The 27574-nt window shown below is 35.9% G+C and overlaps 1 protein-coding gene across 2 annotated transcripts; it reads left to right on the top strand.

Moving 5' to 3' along the window:
- The first annotated feature begins 1620 nt into the window (after positions 1 to 1620).
- Gm20896 (predicted gene, 20896) lies at positions 1621 to 26202 on the top strand. Of its 2 annotated transcripts, XM_017318752.1 has the most exons (9): positions 1621 to 1738; positions 7077 to 7143; positions 7775 to 7809; positions 14829 to 14895; positions 15471 to 15505; positions 22687 to 22804; positions 23568 to 23667; positions 25715 to 25813; positions 26173 to 26202. In XM_017318752.1, the coding sequence occupies exons 1-9, from the start codon at positions 1621 to 1623 to the stop codon at positions 26200 to 26202; spliced, it is 669 nt and encodes a 222-aa protein (XP_017174241.1). The 2 variants fall into 2 exon arrangements, with proteins under 2 accessions (XP_017174241.1, XP_017174242.1); XM_017318753.1 differs by lacking the exons at positions 14829 to 14895; positions 15471 to 15505.
- The last annotated feature ends 1372 nt before the right edge of the window (positions 26203 to 27574 follow it).

The following is a 27574-nucleotide window of genomic DNA, read 5'->3' as shown; positions in this document are numbered from 1 at the left end:
TTGGTATTCCGTGAACGCATGCGCAGGGTGTATTCAGCCAATCAGCACAGTCCTTTGGTGAGACCTATTTGCTCCAGCTGGCATCACAAAGGATCCTCTGAGGCTTCTGTCTGGGTGTGGCCCCTGACAACGGTTTTTTTTTTTTTTTTTTTTTTTTTTTTTTTTTTTTTTTTTTTTTTTTTGCCATTGAGGAGCTAAGCACAGAAGGGTGCGGTTTGGAAGGTGTTCTCTTAGATGAGCTGTAAGTGATAGTCTGCCCTGATCAGGGTTGTTGGACAGTTAATCGAGGTGTGACAGGGTGGGGAATCTCAGGCCCAGGAGGCCACTATGTGAGGAAAAGCCTCCTGATCGCCATTTTCTGTGGAATCTGAGGGTGAATGGAAGGTGGAGGACCATATTCATGGAAGAGGATCGAACAGGTCAGGGCCATAGAGAATTGGGAACCCTTGGAAGAGAAAAGCTTGGGGCCTGGGGATAGGATCAGAGAACCAGCTGCAGGACTGTGGGTCAGGGAACAGGGATCCATTGGTGAGATGCCTTGGCGATTGTCCTGTGTGATATTCAGGATCCCTTAGAAACACACTGAGGATTCCTCCCTCCTCATTGTCTTCTCTATGGTGTGTTCCTTTGGTATAGACTGTATGAACATTGCAGACAGTAGAATGGCATAGGAAGATGAATGAAAAGAAGAAGAGGAGATAATTGTAAGAGATTCATAAGTCATTGGGGATGGATTCTGACCACAGATCTTTCTGTCTCAGTCTCCCATGTATTGGGATTAAAGACTTGCACCACCAAGTTCAGCTTTTTCTCTCAGTTTAGTTTCTGTAGGATGGGATCTATCTTTGTAGTTTCAGCTGGCCCGGCTTGGCCTGGCCTTGAACTTACAATCTTCAGATGTTTGAAATCCTCGGCTTCCCCAAATCCCTAATTTCTCCAATATAAGGTCTTTCTGTGTGGGTGGTGGTGGTAGTTCATGTTTTTTTGTAGACTTAGTGGTGGATCTTTTTGATATGAATATACAGTTACCATGTTCTTTATCTTTCTGGATAGAACTGTGAGTTTACGTTAGACTGAGATAAACTGGTAAACAGAATTGCTGATGTTTTGTTTAAAAATATTCTGTGGGAGATAGGACCAAAATTCAGATACCTCAAAGGTTAAAGGATGTTGCTCATCGTTTTTTGGGAGGAGGGGAGGACTCATATGTTGAAGGTTGGCCAGTTTTTGTCTCTCTTTAAACTGAGAAATGGCAGACTAATAATTTAGGTTCTAAAGGAGGTTTTTAAAGAAGTGAGTTAAAGAAGTTTTTAAAACAAGTTGTGAGGGAGAGGGACATGATAAATGGGATACACGGAGGAAATGGTACGGGTAAGTGTATATATATATGCATCACCATATTGAATATGTACACAGAACTCTCTGATAAAGGCAATTGATTAAAAATATACATGTTAAGTAAAAAAAGAAATGATCTTTCATTGAGCTAAAATAATTATTTGATTTTTTGTTATTTTTAATTATTTAAATGATAATTTTTAATCAGGTAACTAAGTTCTTTTTTTTTCCTTTTTATTTTTATTGTTTTTTTTTTTAAACTAAGAAGACTACTAAGTTCTTATGAGAAGAATGGCTCTTAAGAAATTGAAGGTGATACCAAAGGAAGGTTACTTATTACTTTTGGACTTTGATGATGAGGACGATGACATAAAAGTTTCAGAGGAGGCTCTTTCGGAAGGTATCGCATTTCCAGTATTAATTGTGTCCTGCAGTTCATTAGACTTTACCTAGTCACCTGAAATGGAAGAAGTCTTTGTTAAGAGTTTACATATACTTCATTTCTAATTTTACCTATATCTCTCTATTCCTATATACAAGGTTTTGCAGCACATAAACCTACTCTTGGAACTATATCAGCATACGTTGAGAGAGAAGAACTTTCTTGATTTCACCTCAAGAAAAGACATGAACATTGTTCGTATAATATGTTTGCCAAACATGAATTTATTTCATAAAACTTGCAAATAAATTATTTCCTTTCTTTTTCTATTATAACTTTTCCTTATTTACATTTCAAATATTATCCCCGTTTCTAGTTTCCACTCCAAAAAATCTCCTGTCCTCTCCCCTCTCCCCCATCTCCCCAACACATCATCTACCAATTCCTAACCCAGGTATTCCCCCATACTGGGGCATAGGATCTTTACAGGAACAAGTGTCTCTCCTCCCATTGATGCCTGACTAGTCCATCCTCTGCTACATAAGAAGCTGGAATCATATATACCATTATTTGTTTTCATTGATTGGTGGTTTAATCCCATGGAATTGTGGGGTACTTGTTAGTTCATGTTGTTTTTTCTTCTAGGGGCCTGCAAACTCCTTAAGCTCCTTAGGTATTTTCTCCAGTTCCATAATTGGGGACCCTGTGCTAAGTCCAAAGGATGTCTGTGAACATCCACTTTTTTATTTGTCAGGCATTAGCAGATCCTCTCAGGAGACAACTATATCATTCTCCTGCACCCAATCCCTTGTTGGCATCTTCAGTAGATTTGGTGGTTGTATATGGGATGGATCCCCAAGTGAGGCAGTCTCTGTATTCTTTTATTCTCAGCTCCAATCTTTGTCTCTGTAACTCCCTCCATGATTATTTGGTTCCCCATTCTAAGAAGGAACGGCATATCCACACTTTGGTCTTCCTTCTTCAGTTTCATGGGTTTTGCACATTTTACCTTGGTTATTCTGAGCTTCAGGGATAACATCCACTCATCAATGTGTGAATATCATGTGTGTTTTTTGTGATTGGGTTAACTCTCTTAGGAAGATATCATCCAGATCCATCCATTTGTATAAAAATTTCATGAATTCATTGTTTTTAATAGCTGTGTAGTAATTCATTAAGTAAATGTGCCATATTTTCTATATACATTCCTCTAAAGAGAGTCATCTGGGTTCATTTCAGCTTCTTGTTATTATACAAAAGGCTGCTATGGACAAAATGAAGCATGTTTCCTTATTACAAGTTTGAACTTCTGGGTATAACCTTATCAGCTTTATGAGGTCCCATTTGTCCATTTTTAATCTTATAGCACAAGACATTGGTAGTATTTTTTTTCAAGAATATCCCCCCTTTGCCCATGTATTCCAGGCTATTCCCCACTTTCTCCTCTATAAGTTTCAGTGTCTCTGGTTTTATGTGCAGTCCCTTGATCGACTTAGACTTGAGCATTGCACAGGGGATGAGAATAGATCAGTTTACATTCTCCTACATGCTAACTGCCAATTGAACCAACACCATTTGTTGAAAATGCTGTCTCCTTTCCACTAGATGGTTTTAGCTCCTTTGTCAAAGATCAAGTGACTAAAGGTTTATTTCTCTGACTTCAGTTCTATTTCATTTATCTACCTGTCTACCACTATACCTGTACCATGTAGTGTTTATCACAATTGCTTTGTAGTGCACTTTGAGGTCAGGCATGGTGATTCCACAAGAGGTTCTTTTATTGTTGGGAATAGTTTTTCCTATACCAGGTTTTTGTTTTTTGTTGTTGTTGTTGGTGGTGGTTTGTTGTTGTTGTTGTTGTTGTTGCTTGTTTGTTTTTTTTCAAATTCCAGGAGAATTTGTATATTGCCCTTTCTAACTCAGTAAAGAATTGAGTTGGAATTTTGATGGGGATTATATTGAATCTATAAACTACTTTTGGCAGAACAGCCATTTTTACTATATTAATCCTTCCAATCCATGAGCATGGGAGTTCTTTCCATGTTCTGAGATCTTGTTTCATTTCTTTCTTCAGAGACATGAAGTTTTTATCATATATATCTTTCACTTTCTAAGTTAGAGTCACACCAAGCTATTTTATATTATTTGTGAGTATTGTGAAGGGTGAGTTTTCCCAAATTTCTTTCTCATCCTCTTTTTCCTTTGAGTAGAGAAAGGCCACTGATATGTTTGAGTTAATTTTATATTCACCTACTGCACTGAAGTCATATATATGGTTACGATTTCTCTGGTGCATTTTTGGGTCACTGATACATGCTATCATATATTCTGGAAATAGTGATATTTTGACTTCTTCCTTTCCAATTTGTATTCATTTGTTTTCCTTTTGTTGTCTAATTGCTCTGGTTAGGACTTCAACTACTATATTCAATAGGTATGAAGAAAGTGGGCAGCCTTGTCTAGTCCCTGATTTTAATGAGATTGTTTCATTTAGTTTAATGTTTCCTACTCGTTTGCTGTCTATTGTATTTTTTTTTTTATGTTTAGATATGGGCCTTGAATTCCTGACCTTTCCTGGACTTTTATTATGAATGGGTGTTGTGTTTTGTCAAATGCTTTCTCAGCATCTAATGAGGTGATCATGTTGTTTTCGTCTTTGAGTTTGTTTCTATAGTGGATTAAGTTGACAAATTTCCATATATTAAACCATCCCTGCATTACAGGGATGAAGTCTACTTGACCATGATGGATGATCGTTTTGATGTATTCTTTTATTTGGTTTGCAGTGATTTTATTGAGTATTTTTGCTTCGAAATTCATAAGGGAAAATGGTCTGAAGTTTCCTTTCTTCATTGTGTTTTTGTATGGTTTGAATATAATTGTAATCTGGCTTCATAGAACAAATTCAATAGTGTTCCTTCTCTTTTGATTTTGCATATTAGTTTGAAGAATTTTGGTATTAGGTCTCCATGTGTAAGACCCCGAAGATGGACCTCCTCTCAAGTCCAGTAAAGTCCCGGGATGAGCTGGCCAGCACCCCAATGACTTGAGAGAAATCGACACCTGATGCAAACTGCAAGAGTTTTTATTATCAGCTAGCTAAGGACAAACTCCTTCCACTGTGCAGGGCAGGGGCGTATGACTCTGAGATGTGACAGAAGAAGGTTTTTATTAGCTAGCTGAGGAATTGGGATGAGTTGGGAGGAGAGTTTGGAGGAGTTGGGAAGAGATGGGAGGAGTGTTCTTCTCTGCCCAGATGTCCTTGTCAAAACTCCAATTTTGAATCTCTAGCTGTAAGGCTCAGAAACCAAAAGGATTTTTGGTGGCTGTAGAGAACATAGAGTCTCTTTCTGGCTGTATTTTTATAAATCAGGGAAAACAATCTTGGAGAATGTCCAGGTGCTTTACCTTCCAGGGAGAAACGCTCTAAGTTGTGGTCTCACATTTCCCACTCCTTCTAGTACATAGTTCTGATCTTATAAGTTAGAAAATTAAACCTCTGGCCCAGCTGCCAAACAAAGCCAACATGAGGTCACAGCTTTAGGATATGTAAGATTGAGAACCTCAGAAGCCCATTGAATGAGACAAAAGAGCCTCTTGCCATTGGGAGGAGGGAGGGAGGGAGGTTCCTGTGCAGTGCCCACTGTGTGTGAGCAGTGCCAGGCCAGTGGGCCATGGCAGGCTGGATGCCAGAACTGGGCACATGCTGGAGGTGTGGCAGCAGGGCTTGTGAGAATCATCAGGGAAAGTCCTTTTGATCTGAGTTCAAGTTTGCCAGAATGGTGGCACCAGACCAGGACAGGTACTCCTGTTTGAAATTTACGTGGCACCAAGATGGTTTCTGGTTCGTATGTTTTTTGTTTTTTTGTTTTTGTTTAAGTTTTTTATTGTGTTTCAACATTTCCAAGGCATCTTTTCTGACCAGTTGTAGGTCCTTCAAGTGAGCTAGTGGGAGTTCTGAAAAAGAAACATGAGGGTCAAACATTCCACCTGCTTCTGTTAAAGGGGGGGGGTCCCCAGTTGAGGAGTTCGAATGGTGTAAGTTTAAATTTCCCTGTGGTGTTCCATACTCAGAACAAGGTGAAGGGAAAAAGAGATGCATAATCTTTTCTGCAGGTCTCTAAAACCAATTTAGTCAAGGTTTCTTTTAATGCTCTATTCATGTGTGTTTTTGAGCTTTACTAAAGTTTCTTTTATGAGTGTGGATGACATTGCATTTGGCGTATTAATGTTCAGAATTGGGAACTCATTTTGGCAAATTTTAACATTGATGAATATGAAGTGTCCCTCCTCTTTTTTTTTTTTTTTTGATAACTTTGGGTTGAAAGTCGAATTTATTTGATATTAGAATGGCTACTCCAACTTGTTTCTTTGTAACATTTCCTTGGATAATTGTTTTCCAGCCTTTTACTCTAAGGTAATATCTGTATTTGTCCCTGAGATTTGTTTCTAGTATGCTTGGTCTTGCTTACACATCCTGTCTGTTATTCTATGTCTTTTTATTGGTGAATTGTGTCCGCTGATATTATGAGATATTAAGGAAAAGTAGTTGTTGCTTCCTGTTATTTTTGTTGTTAGAGTTGGAATGTGATTCATGTAGCTTTCTTCTTTTAGGTTTGCTTCAAGATCAATTTCTTGGTTTTTCTAGAGTGTAATTTCCCTCCTTATATTGGAGTTTTCCCATTATTACCCACTTGATGGGCTGGATTTGTTCGAGCATATTGTGTATATATCGTTTTTTTTTTTTCACAGAATACCTTGTTTTCTCAATCTATTGTAAAATTTTTTGATGCGTCTAGTAGCCTTGTCTGGCATTTCTTTTCCCTTAGGGTCTGTATGACATCTGCCCTGGATATTATGGCTTTCATAATCTCTGGGGATAAGTTAGGTATAGTTTTGATAGGATTTCCTTTATAAGTCACTTGACCATTTTCCCTTAGTGCTTTTAATATTCTTCTTTTTCTTTTCTTTTTTTTTATTATGCATTTGGAGTTTTGATTTCTATATGATGGAAGAAATTTCTCTTGTGGTCCAAACTATTTGGAGTTTTGTAGGCTACTTGTATATTCATAGGCAACTCTTTCTTTAGGTTAGGGAAGTTTTCTTCTATAATTTTGTTGAATATATTCACTGTCCCTAAATTTGAAAAACTTACTTGTCATTGATACCTATTATCCTTAAGTTTTGTCATCTCCTTGTGTCCTGGATTTTCTCGGTGTAAATATTTCCTTTCTAAAATCTCTTCCAAAAATTTACATGGAGAGTTTTTCCAGATAAATTCAAATCGATAGTACTTTATTAACTATTACTTATATAGAATCCTTTCAAATGTTTCTGTTTTCTATTGTTAATACAGTAAAGAGCCCAGCATTTGATAAAAATGAGAATATATCGCCTCAAGCAGAAGCAGATGAAGATATGGGGTAACATTTTCAATATTTTTTGCCAGCTCAATAGATTACTTCATAAGTAGTGTTTGTATTACCTTCACTGGAGAAGTAGATTCAGGAAGATAGCAATACAAATCAGACACTGCTATATGTTGAGTTCAAGCCCAGCTTGAGGTCCTTCAGACCTTGTGATAACAAACACATAGCAACTAGTATAATATGACCACCTGCCTGAGATCTTCCAAGATATACACACAAAGAAAAGGAGAAAAATCATGAAAATAAGAGGGGGACCATCTGGCAAGAACAAGGGTCTCAGCAAGAGTGGGAGAGTAATGAATAAACTACTGTGGGTGTAAATGTATGAATTGGTAAAAGTAAAGGATACAAGATCACTTTGATACTCCACCATGTAATATATACATATATATATATATATATATATATATACATACATACATACATATATATATCTACACATACATATACATATGTATATATATGTATATATATATATATATGACATTTGTTCTTAACCAAACATTATATATTTATTATAAATAATTAAAAGAAAGTTCTTTTTAAAGTTTTGTGTGGGTAAGAAAAATGCCTACCAGTCCACTATATTTCTTGCATTAATTTTTTTATTTTCCTTTCTTCACAGAGATGAAGTAGACAGTATGTTGGATAAATCTGAAGGTATGTGTTTTTGGAGGTATTTGCCTGTTTTTTAAAGAGGTCAGAAGAGGGCATCAGATTTCTAGACTGTATAGCAAAAGGGGATAATTTTGGGTTCACAGTAATTGTAGTTTCCTTTAAAACACATATGAGATAACTTCTCAGCAAACATTCAGAATGCAAGATTAGCTGAAGATGTAGCTCAGTGGTAAATCACCATTTAAAAGTGATGAGTTTCATCTTCAGTGGCAAAAATAAACAAACAAAAACAAACAAAGAAACAAAACAAAACAATAACAATAAAAACCCCAAAGAAACCAACAAATGCACCAAATTAACAAAAATCCTACCAAACAAGCAAAACACAGTTATAAGTCTTGCAAATGAAATGTTAGGTTGTCCAGTTTGCCAAATTAACTGCAAATTGTAAAATGAGCAAGAAACCCAGTTTGCTCTTGTAAGGAAACAAGCAAACCCAGCAATAAGCATTTTAGGAGCCTAAACTTAGGCATGATTAGAGAAGAAAAAAAAATATACAGTGGCTACCACAAGAGAACAAACCTCTCAGAGGGGCTAGAGAGATGGCTGTTTTGGTAATGTGCTTTATTTGAAAGTATATAAATTAAGGAGGGGGTCTTAAACCGGCTTTAAAAATGCAGGCTGCAACCCAGTGAAAAGTAGTTGGAGACAGCTTGCTGGCTAGCCAGGCTAGTGGCATTGGTGAGCTGCAGATTCAGAGAGAACCTGTCTCATGTTTTAAATTTGGGCAGTCAGAGGTGGTTCATGCCATAATCCCAGCAGTTGGTAACCAGGGTGAGGTCCAGGACTACAACCCTGCCTAAAAAAAAAAAAAAAAAAAAAAAAAAAAAAAAAAAAAAAAGGAAGTTGGAATGTGATTGAGAATGCAGCAAATGTCTATTTGTCGCCCTCTTATGCATACTTATACTGGAATGTATATGCATCAGTTTTTTACAATACTCTTTATCTGATTTACACAATCCATTAAAATGATGGTTTTTGTCTTTTTGTTTTTTCTCTATGAGCAAATTGTCAATATTAAGAAAGTGTTATAATTTTGTAATCTCCACTGTATAGTACAAATAAACATCTTTCAAGAAAAATGATCAGCACACCTTAAAAGACACAAAGGACAGGGATGGAAAGATGGCTTAGAAATTAAGAGCACTTGTTGTTCTTGGACAGAACCAAGTTTTAGTTCCTAGGACCCACACAATGGCTCAAAACCATTTTTAATTCTATATCCATGGGTTTTGGAATTCTCTTCTAGTTTCTATGTGCACCACACATGCATGTTTATAAACACAAACATGCAAAAACAAATTACTTAAATAAATAAAACAATTGAAAATTACAAACAACAGCACCTTCATCTGAAACAAAGTAGGAGAGTCTTGTTTGGGGTCCGTTTTATTTTAGCTTTCAAGTTAGTATTGTAAACTTGGAAAATGGAAAGCCTCTGGGTAGTAGTGGCAGCTAAAATACTACCTCCTTTTTGCTCTTCAATGACAGACGACTGATTGAGCCTTTCTCACCCTTAGTACACATGTGCAAACACTGCCAATCAGCAAGGGCCTTGGCTGAGATTGTTTTCCCGCTATCCAAACCCTGTTACCCAGTATGCTTTGTGGTAGTCATCAAGCCGAGTTCTTGTGGAAGCAAGGTTCTTGAGGAAGCATGGTAGGGAGAAGTCTCAGTAGAGGTAGTCAATTGTCTGTTGAAAGATGATTAATACTGTTTGAGCTGGGGGCCTGTGTGGGGAAGAAGGTGGAGGGGTGGAGGTGTTACTTTAGGAGTAAGGAGAGGAGGTGACTCTCACTGGACTCAGGAAGGTACTGCTTCCAGGCTCACAATCAACTTTTCCCACTTAGTTCTCTGCTGAGAAAAACAGAGAACTTCGCTAAGGGCAGGGGTTTGAACAGAATTATCTTCTAACAGAAAGCAGGAAGGCCAGGGAATTGGAGACCCTGGAAGTCTTCTTGGGGCTTGGGGAGGTGAGGAGTGAGTAAATTGGAAGTCAGTTAGTGGAGCCAACAGACTAAAACCTTCTTTTAGCTGCTGCTGCCTGCCAGGAATTCATTAAAAACGAACTGAAAACCAGTCTTCATTTACCTCTACCTGTTGTTAAAATGGCAGATTCCCGAAATTTCTATGTATAGGCTCCAATTGCCTCAAAATACAGAGGCTCCTCTCAGCCTCAGAAGTGCTGGGACTTCAGACATAATTCAGGCCAGGTTGTTGTTATTTATTTGTTGTTTTGGTTTAGGACAGTAAGCTCTAACTCTATATCTCAGGATTGTCTGAAACCTCACCTGCATCTTTGACTGGCCTTGAAACTGAAGTCCCCAGCCTTACAAATGTACCTGGGCCTGAGGAAATATGTGTTCTTTATTTTTTATATTTAAATTTTTGTTTGTTTGTTTGTTTGTTTGTTTGTTTGTTTTTATTCCTTTTTTCCTTGTTGAAGATTGAAACCAGAGCTTCTTGCTGTAGCAGTAAAATATTTGTCCAGCCAGAAAAACTTTATATTTTAGATCTGCTTTAGATTTGTATTATGATGAAAAAAATTGAGGAGCTTGGTTATGATAAAAGCAACCATGATTTCATTTGGAGATTGAGATAAAAACACATTTACTCTAATTTATCAAAACCCTAGCAACAATGGGACCAAAATTTAGATCATCCTGTGATTGCATATAAACCCACTTGAAGTCACAGTTAAAGCCATCATATTAGGTGTGTGTGTGTGTGTGTGTGTGTGTGTGTGTATTTACATTTCAAATATTAGTCATTTCCTGGTTTCACCCCAGAAATTCCCTTTACCATTCCACCCTCCCTCTGCTTCTATGAGCATGTTCCCCCACCCACCAACACCCATGTCCCTGCTCTGGTATTTGCCTACACTGGGACACCAAACTTCACATGACCAAGGACCTCTCCTCTCACTGATGTTTGACAAGGACATCCTCTGCTATGTATTTAGCTGGAGCCATGGTCCCCCTCTTTGTTTGCTGGCTTCGTCCCTGAGTGCTCTGGGGGGAGGGGGGCGGTCTGCTTGGTTCATATTATTGTTCTTCCTGTAAGATTACAAACCCCTTCAGCTCCTTCAGTCCTTCCTCTAACTCCTCCACTGTGGACCCCATAATCAGTCTGATTGTTGGCTGTGAGCATGAGCCTCTGTTTTTGCCAACCTCTGGCAGAGCCCCTAAGGGCACAGCCTTATTAGGCTCCTTTCAGCAATCATTTGTTGGTATCCACAATAGTGACAGGGTCTGGTGTTTATATACGGGATGGATCCACAGGTGGGGCAGATTCTGAATGGTCGTTCCTTCAGTCTCTGCCCTGCACTTTGTCTCCATATTTCCTCCCAGTAGTATTTTGTTCCCCATTCTGAGAAGGACGGAAACATGCACACTTTTTTCTTCCTTCTTAAGGTTTATGTGGTCTGTGAATTACATTTTGGGTATTCTGAACTTTTAGGATAATATCCACTTATCAGTGAGTGCATACCATATTTTTTCCTTTGGGATTGTGTTACCTCATACAGGATGATATACTTTAGACATATCCGTTTGCGTGTGAACTTCCTGAAGTCATTTTTTCCTTATGGTCACTATACATTTTTATCACTATTTCTCTATAATACAGCTTGAGGTCAGGGATGATTCCCCCTGAAGTTCTTTTATTGTTGTGAATAGTTTTACAATATCCTGGATTTTCGTTATTCCAAATGATTTTGCATATTGCTCTTTCTATCTTTATAAAGAATTAAGTTTGAATATTGATGGAGAGGGCATGGAATCAGAGCTTACTTATGGCAAGATAGACATTTTTACTAAATTATTTGGGACACCAATCTATGGCCATGGGAGATCTTTCCATCTTCTGAGAATTTCAATTCTATCTTCAGAGACATGAAGTTCTTGTCCTACAGAACTTTGACTTGCTTTTTTCGTGTCACACCAAGTTATTAAAATATGAGACTATTGTGAAGAGTGTTGCTTCCATAACTTCCTTTTCAGCCTGTTTATCCTTTGAGTAGAGGAAGGCTACTGATCTATTTGAGTTAATTGTATATCCAATCACTTTGCTAAAGTTGTTTCTCAGGCTTAAGGGTTCTTTAGAGGATTTTTTGGGGTCACTAAATATACTATCTTATTACCTATTAATAGTGATATTTTCATTTGTTCTTTTCCAATTTTTAACTTTTTGACCTCTTTTTGTTGTCTATTTAATCTTGCTAGAATTTATAGGTAGGGAGAGAGTGGGAAGCCTTGTCATATATTAGTGGGATTGCATCGAGTTTCTCTCCATTTATTTTGATGTTGGATCCTGGTTTGCTACTATGTTTAGTTATGGTCCTTGCTTTCTGAATCTATCCAAGACTTCATCATGAAGGTGTGTTGATTTTTTTTAAATGATTCCTCAGCGTCTAATGAGATAATACTGTGTTTTTTTCCTTGAGATTCTTTACATATTGGATTACATTGATGGATTCCCATATATTGAACCATTCCTGTATCCCTGGGATGAAGCCGCTTGATCATGAAGGATGATCATTTTGATGTGTTCTTGGATTGTGTTTAACAGGATGTTATTGAGTATTTTTGCATCAATATTTATAAGTTAAATTGGTCTGAAGTATCCTGTCTTCATTGGGTTTTTGTATGGTTTGGGTATAAGAGTAAATGTGGCTTCATAGAACAAATTAAGTAGTGTTCATTTTCTTTTGTTTTTGCATAATAGATTGAAGATTGTTGGTATTGGTGTTTCATTGAAAGCCTGATAGAAATCTGTACTAAACCCATCAGATACGGGGTTTTTTTTTTTTTTTTTTTTTTTTGAGGGGGGAGCTCTTAATGACTGCTTCTATTTCTTTGGGGATTATGGGAGAGTTTACAGGTTTTATCTCAACCTGATTGAAATTTAGTACCTGACATCTGTCTAGATAATTGTCCAATTCATCCAGATTTTCCACTTTTGCTAAGTTACAGGCTTATATAGTAGGATCTGATGATTTTTTTGGATTTACTAAGTATCTGTTGTTATGTCTCCCTTTTCATTACTGGTTTTGTTAATGTTGATATTTTCCCTGTGCCCTGTAATTAGTCTGGCTTATGTTTTATCTATCTTGTTGACTTTCTCAAAGGTCCAGCTCCTAGTTTGTTTGATATTATGTTATAGTTCCTTTGTTTCCACTTGTTTGATTTCAGCCCTGAGTGTGATTAGTTCCTGCCTTCAACTCCTCTTGGGTGAATTTCCTTCCTGTTATTCAAGGGGTTTTAGGTGTGCTGTCAACCTACTACTGTATCTTCTCTCCAGTTTCTATTTAGAGGCATTCAGAGCTATGAGATTCCCTTTAACACTGCTTTAGTTGTGTTCCACAACTTTCGGTATGTAGTAACTTCATTTTTTTTTAAACTCTAAAAAGTCTTACATTTATTTTTTTTTTATTTCTTCCCTACCTGATTTATCACTGACTGGATTTTTGTTCACCTTCTACGTGTACATGGGTTTTCAATTATTTATATTATTATTTCAGATCAGCCTTAGTCCTTGGTGATTAGATACGATGTATGAGATTATTTGGATATTTTTATATCTGTTGAGGCATGTTTTGTGACTGATTATATTGTTAATTTTGGAGAAGGCGTCATGAGGTGCTGAGCAGAATGGACAATTTTTGTTCTAGAATAAAATGTTCTATAGATATCAACTAATGTATTTGTTTCATAACTTCTGTTAGTTTAACTGTGTCTTTTTTTAATTTTTCTTTCCAGGATCTTTCCATTGATGAGGAGGGTTGTTGAAGTCTTCTGCTATTATTGTGTGTGGTGCAATGTGCATTTTGAGCTGTACTAAAGTTTCTTATATGAATATGGATGCCATTGCATTTGGACTATAAATGTTTAGAATTGAAAATTCATCTTGGTAAATTTTAACTTTGATGAATATGAAGTGTCACTCCTTGTCTTTTTTGATAACATTGGGTTGAAAGTCAAATTTATTTGATATTAGAATGGCTACTCCAAATTTGTTTCTTTGGAACATTTGCTTAGAAAATTGTTTTCCAGGCTTTTACTGTGAGGAAATGTCTGTCTTTGTCCCTGAGGTTTGTTTCTGGTATGCTGGGTCTTGCTTACACATCCAGTCTGTTTGTCTATTTCTTTCTAATTGGTGAATAGAATATGGTGATATTAAGAGATACTAAGACAAAGTCTTTGTTTCTTCCTGTTATTTTTGTTGGAATTTTGTTCATGTAGCTATCTTCTTTTAGGTTTACTTCAAGATTAATATCTTGCTTTTGCTAGCATGTGATTTCCCTCCTTATATTGGAGTTTTCCCTTTATTATCCCTTGAAGGGTTTGGTTTGTTCAAAGATATTGTGTAAATATTGTTTTTTCACAGAATACCTTGTTTTCTCAATCTATGGTAAAATAGTTTTACTGCATATTATAGCTTTGGTTCTTATTTCTGCTCTCTTAGTGTCTGTATGATATCTACCGTGGATCTTATGGCTTTCATAGTCTCTGGGGAGAAGTTAGGTGTAATTCTGATAGGAATTCCTGTATATGTTACTTGACCATTTTACCTTACTGCTTTTAATATTCTTTCTTTGTTTTGTTCATTTGGTGCTTTGATTAATATATGATGGCAGGGATTTTTGTTTTTGTTGTTGTTTTTCTGGTCCAAACTATTTGGAGTTCTGCATGCTTCTTGTATGTTCATGGACATCTCTTTCATTAGGTTAGGAAAGGTTTCTTTTATAGTTTTGTTGAAGATATTCACTGGCCCTATAATTTGGAAATCTTACTTCTCATCTATACCTGTTATCCTTATGTTTTTTCTTCTCCTTGTGTCCTAGATTTCCTGGATGTACTTAATTTTACTTAATTTTTAAAATCTGTTTCAAAAACTCAAAATGGGCAGTTTTTCCAAAGAAATTCAAATTGATAGTACTTTATTAACTATTACTAATATTGCATACTTTCAAATGTTTACATTTTCTATTGTCAATACAGTAAATAATCCAGCAATTGGTAAAGATGAAAATATATCGCCTCAAGTAAAAGGAGATGAAGACATGGGGTAATATTTTCAATTCTTTTTCTTTTTTTCTCTTTTTTTTTCTTTCTTTTTTTTTTTGCCAGTTCAATAGAGTACTTCAAAAGTAGTGTTTGTGTTACCTTCACTGGAAAACTAGATTCAGGAAGATCAGCATTTCAATGTCAGATGCTGATATATGTTAAGTTCAAGCCCAGCTTGGGATCCTTTAGACTTTGTGATCACAAACACATAGGAACTCATACAATAGGACCACCTGCATGTGATCTTTGACACACTCAAAGAAAAGGAGAAACATCATAAAAATAAGTAGGGGACTATCTGGGGGAAAAAAGGGTCTTGGCAATTGTGGGAGAGTTATGAATAAACTCCTTGTGGGGTGTAAATGTATGAATTGTTAAAAGTAAATAATCCAAGTTCAAGTTGGTAGTCCACCATATATTTTATATGCATATGACATTTGTTCCAAACCAAACATTATATATTTATTATAAAAAATTAAAGAAGGTTCTGTGTAAAGTTTTGTGTGTGGTAAAAAAAAATGGCCTACCAGTCTACTATATTTCTTGCTTTAATTTTTTATTGTTCTGTCTTCACAGACATGAAGTAGGCAGTATGTTGGATAAATCTGGAGGTATGTGTTTTAGAAATATTTCCCTGTTTCTTGAAGAGGCCAAACGAGGGAAACAGATCTCTATAGAACCTATAGCATAGGGGGATAATTGTAGGCTTCACAGAAATTATAGTTTTCGTTAAAAAATACACACAGATAACTTCTCATCCAACATTCAAAACTAAAGATTAACTAAAGATGTAGCTCAGTGATAAAGCACCATTAAAAGTTATAAATTTCATCTTCAGTGGTGAAAACAAAAACAAAAACAGAAAACCAGCAAAAAAAAAACAAACCCAGCAAATTAAAAAAAAAAAAAAAAAAAAAAGCACCAAAGAAACAAAGCACAGCAATAAGACTAGTAAATGAAATGTCAGTTCGTCCAGTGTGCCAAATTAGCTGCAAATTGTAAAGTGAGCAAGAAAACCAATTTGCTGTTGTAAGGAAACAAGCAAAACCACCACTAAGCATTTTAGGAGCCTAAACTTAGGCATGATTAGAGAAATAGAAAAAGAAACCAAACAAACAAAAAACAAACAAACAAAAAATTGCAGTGTCTATAGCAACAGAACAAACCTTGAAGAGTGGCTAGAGAGATGGCTGTTTTAGTAAAATGTTTTTCTTGAAAATAAAAGTGGGGGCCTAGAATCCACTTCTAAAATGCAGGCTGCCAACCAGTGCTGAGTAGGTGGAGACAGCTTGCTGGCTAGCCGAGGTAGTGGCATTGGTTAGCTGCATATTCAGAGAGAACCTATCTCAAGTTTTAAGTTGGGTCAGTCAGTGGTGGCACATGCCTTAATCCCAGACGTTGGGAGGCAGAGGCAGGGAGATTTTTGATTTTGATGCCACCCTGGTATACAGGGTGAGTTCCTGGTTAACCAGAGCTATACAGATAAACCCTGACTTGAAAAAAAAAAAACTGAAAATGAAAAAGAAATTTGGAATATAATTGAGAATAAAACAGATGTCTATATCTGGCCTCCTTATGCACCCATATACTGAAATGTATACACTCCATTTTTATCCTGAAACTATTTATGATTTACACAATCCATTAAAATTATGGTTTTTTTTTGTTGCTGTTTTGTTTGTTTGTTTGTTTGTTTTTCTGTTTCTGGAAATAGACAACATTAACAAAGTCATTTTTTATACTCTCCATTATATAGTAAAATTAAACATCTATCGTGAGAAATGGTCCAGCACACCTTAAAACACACACAGGATAGGAATGGAAAGATGGCTTAGAAATTAAGAACACTTGTTGCTTTTGTACAGAACCAAGGTTTAGTTCCTAGAACCCACATAATTCTCAAAATCATTTTTAATTCTAGATCCAGGGATTTTGGCATCCTATTCTAGTTTCTAGGGGAACTAGTCATACATGTTATATAAATACAAACATGCAAAAACACTTTAGTTAAAAAAAAAAACAAAAAAAAAAAAGAAACAAAAAAACAAAACAAACAAACAACAAAAAAAAAACAATTTAGAGTTACACAGAACAGTCCCTTCATCTGAAACAAAGTAGGAGAGTCGTCTTTGGAGTTCATTTTATTTTAACTTTCAAGTTAGTATTGCAAACTTAGAAAATGGAAAGCCTCTGGGTAGTAGTGGAAGTTAAAATACTACCCGCTTTTTGAAGCTTTAATCACAGATGACTGAAAGAGCCTCTCTTACCCTTAGTACTCATGTGCAAACACAGCCAATCAGCAATGGGCTTGGCTGAGATTATTTTCCTGCTGTTCAAACCCTGTTACCCAGTATGGTGGCTACAAAGAGTTCTTGAGGAAGCAAAATTCTTGAGGAATCATGGTAGGATGAAGTCTCAGTGGAGGTAGTCAATTGTCTGTTGGTTAATCCTGGTTCAGCTAGGGGTCTGGGTGGGGATGAAGGTGGAGTTTTGGAGGTGTTTCTTCAGGAGTAATGAGATTAGGTGACCCTCACTGGACTCAGGAAGTTGCTACTTCCAGGTTCACAATCGACCTTTCCCACTTAGGCCTCTGCTGAGAAAAACTGAGAACTTCACTGTAAGTGCAAGAGTTTGAACAGACTAGCTCCTAGCAGAAATCAGGAAGGCCAAGGAAATGGAGACCCTGAAAGTATTCTTGGGGACTGGGGATGTGAGGTGTGAGTAAACTGGACTTCACTTAGTGGATGAAACAGACAAAACCCTCTTCTGTGCAACTGCTTCCCACCAGGAATTTATTAAAAAGAAACTGAAGACCAGTCTACATTTTAACGTGTTGTGAAAATGCCACATTGCCGAAATTTCTATATATAGGTTCCAAACTGCCTCAAATACTAGAGGCTTCTCTCAGCCTCAGAAGTGCTGGGAATTCAGACATAATTCAGACCAGGCTGTCTTTATTTATTTGTTGTTTTGGTTTAGGAAAGTAACCTCTAGCTCTATATCTCAGGATTGTCAGAAACCTCAATTGCAGCCTGGACTGGCCTTGTACCTGAAGTCCTCAGCCTCAAAAATGTAATGGGGCCCGAGGAATCATGTCTTCTTTATTTTTTATATCTAAATTTTGGGGGTTTTTATTTTTCATTCCTGAAGATTGAAACCAGAGCTTCTTGCTGTAGCAGTAAAATATTTGTCCAGCCAGGAAGAATTTTATATTTAAGATTTGTCTTAGATTTGTATTGTGATGAAAAAGGTTGAGGAGCTTGGTTGTGATAAGAGCAACTATGATTTTATTTGGAGATTGAGATGCAGACACATTTACTCTAATTTATCAAAAAACTAGCAGGAATGGGAAAAATTTAGATCATCCTGTGATTAGATGTAAACCCACCTGAAGACACAGTTAAAGCCATCTGTGTGTGTGTGTGTGTGTGTGTGTGTGTGTGTGTGTGTGTGTGTGTGTGTGTGTGTGAGTGTGTGTGTATTTATTTACATTTCAAATATCAGCCATTTCCTGGTTTAATCCCAGGAAATCCCTATTCCATTTGACACTTGCTTTGTTTCTATGAGCCTGTTCCCTCACCCACATACTCCACCTCCCTACCCTGGCATTTGCCTACACTGGGGCATGGAGCTTTCACAGGACCAAGGACCTCTCCTCCCACTGATGTCTGACAATACCATCCTCTGCTCTATATGCCGCTAGAGTCATGGGTGCCCCTCTTTGTTTGGTGGCTTAGTCCCTGAGTGCTCTGGTCTGTCTGCTCGGTTCATATTGTTGTTCTTCCTGTAAGGTTGCAAACCCCTTCAGCTCCTTCAGTTCTTCCTCTAACTGCTCCCCTGGGGACCCCATGATCAGTCTGATTGTTGGCTGTGAGCATCAGCCTCTGTTCTTGCCAAGCCCTGGCAGAGCCTCTCAGGAGACAGTCATATTATGCTCCTATCAGCAAGCACTTGTTGGTATCCACAATAGTGACTGTGCCTGGTTTCTGTATATGGGATGGATCCAAAGGTTGGACAGAATCTGGATGGTCATTCCTTAAGTCTCTGCCCTGATCTCCACATTTCCTATCAGGAATATTATGTTCCCCATTCTAAGAAGGACTGAAACACCTACACTTTTGTCTTCATTCTTCTTCAGCTTCATGTGGTCTGTGAATTACATTTTGGGTATTCTGAGCTTTTAGGATAATATCCACTTATCAGTGAGTGCATACCATGTTTTTTTTTCCTTTGAGATCACACAGGATGATATATTTTAGATCTCTCCATTTCATGAAGGCATTGTCTCTGTACCATTACCATACATTTTTGTATCACTATTTCTGCATAATACAGCTTAAGGTCAGGGATGATTCCCCCTGAAGTTCTTTTATTGTTGAGAATAGTTTTGGGATATTCTGGAGTTTTGATATTCCGAATGGTTTTGCATATTGCTCTTTCTGTCTCTACGAAGAATTGAGTTTAAATTTTGATGGAGAGTGCATGGAATCTGTAGATTGCTTTTGGGAAGACAGCCATTTTTACTAACTTAATCTATGACCATGGGAGACCTTTCCATCTTCTGAGATTTTTCAGTTTCTTTCTTCAGAGACTTGAAGTTCTTGTCATAGAAATCTTTCACCTGCTTGGTTTGAGTCACATCAAGGAACTATAATTTGTGACTTTTGAAAGGTGTTGTTTCCATAATTGCCTTTCATCCTGTTTATCTTTTGAGTAGAAGAAAGGTACTGTTTTGTTTGAGTTAATTGTATATCTAGCCACTTTGCTGAAGTTGTTTTTCAGGTTTATGGGTTCTCTGATGGAATTTTTGTGGTCACTTAAGTATACTATTTTATTATCTGCTAATAGTGATATTTTGATTTATTCCTTTCCAATTTTTATTCCTTTGACCAATTTTTGTTTTCTAGTTGCTCTGTCTAGAACTTGTAGTACTATAGTGAATTGGTAGGGAAAGAGTAAGAAGCCTTGTCTAGTCCTGTCTTGTCTTATTTTAGTGGGATTGCATCAAGTTTCTTTCCATTTAATTTGATGTTGGCTTCTGGTTTGCTTCTATATTTAGGTATGTGCTTAAAATTCTTAATCTATCCAAGACTATTATCATGAAGGTTTGTTGATTTTTTTTCAAATAATTTCTCTTCATCTAGTGAGAACTGTGTGTGAATTTGCTTCAATATATGTGTGCATGTTTGGATGTGTGTGTCTGTGTGTGTGTGACAGATACATATATATGTATCTGATGAATCCGATTGTTTCATAACTTCTCATTAGTTTCACAGTGTCTCTTTTTCATTTCTTTTTTCCAGGACCTCTGCGTTGCTCAGAGTGGGGTGTTGAAGTTTCTCACTATTATTATATGGGGTACAATATGTACTTTGAGTTCTAGTAAAATTTCTTTATGAATTTGTTTGCCCTTGTATTTGGAGCATAGATATTCAGAATTGTGAGTTCATCTTTGATGAATTATCCTTTGATAAGCATGAAGTAACATTACTTACCTTAAAAAACAAAAAAAAAGTACTTTGTGAAACTCCTCTTTTCACAGTAGGCCCTCTTGACTACTGAGGCTTTTTTGTAACAGCTTTGAAGGAATTTTAAAAGGAAAAAAAAATAGATGTAAACAATTTCACAGTTCCATGTACTCATAGCTAAGTGATATGTATACAAAATTCTGTACATGAAACATATTTTCATTGATCCAGTGCTAATTTTATATTAAGTCAGTTTCTTTTCTAGGAGTCTTCTGTGCTTCCTTCTTTATATGGCACAATGCAAAACTGAATTCTTTAATGTAACCCTTATAACTTATTTTTAAATATTATGTTATGGTTATTGTTTTTTTTTTTCTTTCACGTGTGTATGTGCACAACTAGTGTGTCTTGTACCTGAGGAAGCCAGATGAAGGCCTTGAATCCCCTGAAACTGAAGTTATAGGTAGTGAGCCACCTTGTGGGTTTTGGTACTCCAATCTCAGAAAGCTGGAAGTGAACCAGTGCTCTTAACTGCTGAATCATCTCTCCAATCCCTTCATTGTTGTTTTTTTTTTCTTTTTATGAAATGAATTATGTAACTGTAAGTGGAAGACAACTTACTAAACAATGAGAGAATGATACTCAGATTCTAAAGTATCTGTTTTAAATTATATGTAACTGAATGCTAAGTGAGCTTTCTCAGAAGACAGTAACTTGTCTTTGAGATATGGTGTCATTATGTAGTTCAGGCTGGCCTGCATTTTCCTATTTAACCTATGCAGTCTTTACACTGGAAATCTCCTGCTTAAGCTTCCAATACTAGGATCATACACACAAAAAAAAACATCTTTACATGGCTTACTAAACAATGCTCCTAATACCTATTTTTGGACTTATTTATGTGTATTAGTGTTTTGCTTACAGTTATATATGTGCACCACATGTGTACCTGTTGTTCAGATATCAGTTGATTATTTCAGATACCTGGAACTGGAGTCAGATAGTTGTGAGCCACCATATGAGTGCTAGACACCAAACCTATGTCCTTTGCAAAGAACAGGAAGTACTCTTAACTGCTGAGCCATATCTCTACCCCCATGAAACAATATTATATTTTTAAAAAATAATATTTTGCTTCTTTCAAGTTACCCATTTTACCAAATTATTTTTTTCAACTGAAGGATTTGCTCTATTTAGAGGAGGCAGAATAATCATTTAATAATCTGATTTTGTCTAGTACTATGTATGGTGAGAATATTAAACATGTACACCGAAATATAGCTTCATCCTAGTTACTGAAAGCTAACTGTGCATGCTAGAAAGGTACTAAACATTTTCTGAAGCATTACAATTTTCATGAACTGCAGCAGTTACTGATCAAAAGTTCCTACCATAATTTTCTTCAAGTGTTTTTTTAAAGGATATGTTCTGAAATATAATTACCAATTCACTTTAGAAATAATTTTATTTTGATTAAAAAAACTTGGAGATCATTGTTTTAAACATAGATTTTAACATTTTTATCTATTTTTATTTATATAGGTATTTTGCCTATAAGTATGTCTGTGAGTCATATACATATGTACCTGGTGCATGCAGAATTTAGAACAGGGCATCACATCCCCTGGAACTGGAGTTGGAGATATTTGTGCACATTATGTAGGTGCTAGGAATCAAACGCAGGTTTGATTCTGACAGGGTCTCATTTGTAGCTCTGTCTGTCCTGGAACTCAGTATGTTGACCAGGTTAACCTGGAACACACAAATATCTCTCTGCCTTTTCCTCCAGAATACTAGGATTAACATGGGAACCAATATGACCGGTTGCCCTCTTATTTTAATTGAATATTTTAAACAATGGGTCTAACAGTTCCACAGTCAAGTTTGTTCTTTCAGTTGCATCATCTTTTTTAGATTTGGAAAAGAATTAGCCTTTATTAAAAGTGTTTCCTTATGAAGAATTAAGTATACTTTTTGATCCTTTGTTTTGTGCATTTGTTCTTTTGAAAACTGTTCTTGAAGCTCAAAATTATTTTCCTTACAGAAATTAAAATTCAGATAAGATTAGATATTTCTTATCCAAAATACATGGACTGTTTTTTTCTATGTTGTGGAACATTTCTGTAGACTTTACAGGTTGAACATCCTTCATCTGAACATACCAAACCCTAAGTATTCTAAAGTATGAAGCATGTTTGTGATATCTATCATTTAATTTTAAGTTTCCATAGCATTATTGAATGAAATTTATCTATATCTATTTTTACTTGAATACATGGAATCATCTAATTTTTCTTCAAAATGACTCTTTATTTTTAATATAGATGACATTTATAAGACGCTTCACATAAAGAGAAAATGGATGGAAACTTATGTCAAAGAATCTTTCAAAGGCAGCAACCAGAAATTAGAAAGATTTTGCAAAACGAACGAACGAGAGAGGTAGAGTTGTTATATTTGTAGGGTCAAATGTGTATCATTTTAAAAATTATATGTGGCTGAAGTTTAAAAAAAAATATATCATGTCTGATTCTTTAGTAAAAATGTGTGGCTTTGATTTTGTCTAAACAGTTAACCCTATAACATCATGCCTTCAAGCAAACTAAATCTAATTCATAGAAATCTATGAAAATTTTATTTTCTGCTTTAAGTCAATGTTAATGAGATTTAAATTTTAATTTACATTCATTGTGGAAATACAGAAGTCTTGCACATAGTCTTAGGAATGTAATTTATGGATTATTATGTTTAACAATATTCAAAAGGAACAACTACAATTACATATGCAGACAATTTGTATATTTTAGTTGACATGTTTTGCACTGTCTTTACTAAGGCAATGTATGAAAAATAAATTAGAACTTATATTTGGTAGAAAATAATGAAAAAAAAAACACATTGAAATATAATTAAATTTTGTACATGTATATATATATATATATATGTGTGTGTGTGTGTGTGTGTGTATGTGTGTGTGTTACGTGTGTGTTGTGTGTGTTTATATTTCTTTAATTTTGAAAAGCTAAAACGTAAATGAAAACCTCTCTGATAATATGTTAGCGGAAAAATCTATAATGATTTCCCATTAGATATTTTATACTGCTATTTTTCTTTTTATAGTATGAAATGTTCAATTGAATTTGTTCTGAGTGTTCATTTTCATATTGGTATGAAATGTGCCTGCTTTTGTTACTGTGCTTTACAGGAAGAACATCAACAACAAATTTTGTGAGCAGTATATAACTACATTTCAGAAGTCTGATATGGATGTACAGAAATTCAATGAAGAAAAAGAAAAATCAGTGGTTGGTACCATAAAAAAAACTTAATATTTAACCTAGTATTACTAAGTAGGAATGGAACAACTAGCCTTGAGTTGAGCATATGAAACTAAATTAAGTTCCATTATCTATCTATCCTTGCTTCTGTTCTAGTCTTACTGAGATATAAACTATTGATTGCATACTATATCAATGAAAACGACTAGGCATTTTATGGTATACCAGATCATAAATTTTCAAGAGGCAGACATTTGCAGAAAGATCAAGAGATGATTACCAGTGACTACAAAAAAAAAAAAAAAAAAAAAAAAAACAAAAAAAAAACCAAAAAAACCACAATATATCAGAGTTCAAAGAAGAGAGAAAGCTTATTTATTGGTTTCACCTGGACTCTGTTGTTTATATTAAAAAACCAACTCAATTTGGTAAATCAGTTCTTACAGTCCTAAATTTAGTAAAGATTTAGTAACAACAGAGGATGGAAACAAACAATCTCAACAGCCCTGGAAGAATTTTCCTGTGGAAGAATATCAGCAAACAATTTTAGATCACGTCTCCATTACTCTACCTGTAGAGTCATCACCTGGTTTCCAAGTAAGATCTGAGACAACGATAATCATATTAACTATTTTATTTTATTTACTGGTTAATAGTTTGGAAAGTATTCAATTTGAAAGGAACAGCAAATTCATTCTTGCCTCAGAAGGCATTGAGGAACCTGCCATTATGAGTCAGTTCTGGAAAGAGGTAGGAACTAAAGATAAATAATAAATACTCCAATTGAAGACAGTTTTTAAACATTGGACTCTGGATGACATTTCAAGGGAAAGTGATCATCCCTGTAAATAAGGAGTCTAAAGACAGAACAGCAGGGTACTTCAAAATTTGTAATTCTGCATATGGCAGCTGGTGAGAGGGAGCCAGTAAAGGAAGAGAACCACTGGTAGAAAGAAAACTACCATGAGTGAAGGAAAGTTTTAAAGAAGAAAAGATCCCTAAATGTGTCATATGCTGCATGTGGGCCCAATAAGATTGATTTACAGGGCTGGAAGATAGTTTAATTGGTAATCTTTCTCCCGTGTAGGCATGGAGACCCTAGCTTATATTCCCTGCATTGGGATGAATGCCCACACCACCACCACCAACAACAAAATAAACAACAACAAACTAGCAACACTAAAAACAAACCACCACCACAACAACAAAAAAAAAATTGGTGTGGTTGTGAGCATTTTAAAACAACCAATCTCAGATTTAGTTCAGAGAAAAGAAGATCTCCAGATCTTTGTAGCCACCAGGTGTAGCATAAATGATGAGCTCTAGGTTTAGTGAGATTCTGTCTCTGAAACAGTACTGTGAAATCAAAGATGACACCCAATATTAACCCTTTGTCTCCAAATGTATGCAGGTGCACTTTTTTTAAAGATAAGCATTGCAAATTAGAGGTAATTTTACTTAATTATGATGATTTGAGTGCAAATGTGAGGTAAAAAATTGATCACAGTGAATAAAGGGCAAAACAGGATTGTAGTAGCCCAAGGTGAAAAGGTGTAAAGGGCTTGTCTTAATTTTTTTAAATGCAAATTATCATGGTTGTGCACAACCCTAAAGAATACAATGAGAACTTTATGTTACTACTTCTATATGTTGCTTGAGATTGGAATCTAGAGAAAACAAATCTAAGCTTCCAAGACTAGGATTTTACCGAGTTCATGTATACATGGTGCATGCCTATAAACATAAGAACTTGGGAGGCTAAGGCCAGTCTGTGCATTATGAAAAACTCTTTCACATTAAAAAAAATTCCTACCCCACAATTGGTAGCATAATGTTATTTCATATTATTGTAAATATATATATATATATTTAGTCAAAATAGTTGTTAAAATTTTAAATCAGTTGGAAAACTATTCCTTTTAACTTTCATATAGAATTATTTTTGCTCACATAAATGTTTTAGTATTAGATATACATTTAGTGTTTTATTGTTAGACTACCATGCATGTTGCATGGCAGTAACAACAAAAATAAACAGAATTGTTATACTAATGTTTTCCTTTTACATTTGTAGAATAGTTGTCAAAAAGAACAACAAGCATTGAAACTGTCCAAATGTAGTCAGAACCAGACCCTGGAAGCAGTTAAAGAAATGCATGAGAAGTCCATGGAGGTATGTTGCACATGGTCCATAAAATGACCTTAGGAATCTAAATATGTTTTAATAATCATAAAGTTTTAACTACTTATTATTTTGAATTATTTCTTACTGAAATGACTGCTATTATCCATAAAATCCTAATGGCTTTGTATGAATTATTAAAGATATAAAATAATAAAATGGGAATTTGACCTCAGATGTACCTCATACTTTAATAACACTATAATTATCCTGCTTTATTAAACATAACCCTAACACTAACCCTAATCCTAATCCTGACCTTAACCTTTACCCTATACATCATCTGCACAGAATCTTTCATATTTGTATCCTTGGGAATTTATTTAATAAGAGGTACTTTTCTGTTTTAGGTTTTGATGAACTTGGGGACCAAGAACTAAGATATGCTTTTTGGTGTAGATGGTGAACTGAGAAAAAAAAAATGTCTATGTTTGAAAGAGCCATCATGGAGAATAATCTGAAGTACTCTTCTACTTTCCCATCTTCAGAAAAATGAAGCATGAAAAATTTTCACTTGCTGGTATATATATAAAACAAATAAAAAAATCTCTAACTTTTTTGTTTCCTATGAAACAGAGTTTTAAAGTTTCTTTAATCCTTGTTATTCTGATGATTCTGAGAAGGAAGTTAATCCCAGTGATGTGATTACAAAGTTAACTAGCAGTTATACCTTTAGAGTTAAAATAGAACTTCTTTATTTTTAAATATCTTTAATCATTTTCTTGTTTAAGTGTAAGTGCATCTTTATATTAACTTCCAAAGGAAATCTAAATGAATATGTGAATGGTATATAGTCCCGTGGACTGAAATTCCACACACTAATATAGTTGAATTATTTAAAATTTATTCTTATACTTTTTTTAAAGTCGAGATTTTATTCTTCTCCTAGTTCCCCCTCTTACTGTTCCACACCCCATATCTCCTGCCTATATGCCCCCATGCTCCCAGGGCCCCAAGCTCACAATCCCCATCTCCAAGAGTATGTCCCCACCATCCTGTCCCCTCTCCACCAGACCTCCCTGCTCCCTGGGGCCTGAAGTCCCTTGAGGATTAGATGGACCTCATCTGACTGAGTCCAGACCTGGCAGTCCTTTTCTGTATATGTGTTGGTGGCTTTATATCATCTGGTGTATGAAGCCTGGTTGCTGGCTCAGTGTCTGAGACATCCTGGGAGGTCCAGGTTATTTGAGATTGTTGGTCCTCCTACCGGGTAGACCTCTTCCTCAGCTTCTTCCAGCTTTTCCCCAATTCATCCACAGGGGTTCCCAGCTTCTGTCTATTTGTTGCATATAAATTTGAGCATCTGACTCTTTCACCTGCTGGTTTGGTCTTTCAGAGAGCAGTCATGATAAGCCCATTTTTTGTGAGCACAGAATAGCATCAGTAATAGTGTCAGGCCTTGATGCCTCTCCTTGAGCTTTATCACAATTTGGTCTTGTCACTGGATCTCCTTTTCTTTAGGCTTTTCTCCATGTTTTTTCCTTGCAGTTCTTTCAGACAGGAACAATTCTGGGTTAGAGCTTTTTACTGTGGGATGGTAACTCAATCTTTCCACTTGATGTCCTGTCCCTCCACTGGAGGAGGACTCTACAAGTTCCCTCTCCCCACTGTAGGGCATTTCTTCTAAGGTCCCTCCCTTTGAGTCCTTAGGGTCTCTCACCTCCCAGGTCTCTGATATAAATGAGGGTTTTCTCACCTCCTACCTCAAAAAGTTGCCTGTTTCCATTCTTTTTGCTTTTCCTCAGCACTTCA

This window comes from Mus musculus, chromosome Y (genome assembly GCF_000001635.26).
Source record: "Mus musculus strain C57BL/6J chromosome Y, GRCm38.p6 C57BL/6J".
NCBI classification, from domain to species: Eukaryota; Metazoa; Chordata; class Mammalia; order Rodentia; family Muridae; genus Mus; species Mus musculus.
This window is presented reverse-complemented; position numbering and strand designations above follow the sequence as displayed.

What these genes read in the sequence shown, in the direction of transcription:
- Gm20896 (XM_017318752.1), top strand. Translation starts at nt 1,621, where the DNA reads ATGAGAAGAATGGCTCTTAAGAAATTGAAGGTGATACCAAAGGAAGGT. An exon ending in AAAACGAACGAACGAGAGAG is followed by an intron (nt 22,805 to 23,567) that starts GTAGAGTTGTTA and finishes TGTGCTTTACAG; the next exon opens with GAAGAACATCAACAACAAAT. An exon ending in AAGAAAAAGAAAAATCAGTG is followed by an intron (nt 23,668 to 25,714) that starts GTTGGTACCATA and finishes TTACATTTGTAG; the next exon opens with AATAGTTGTCAAAAAGAACA.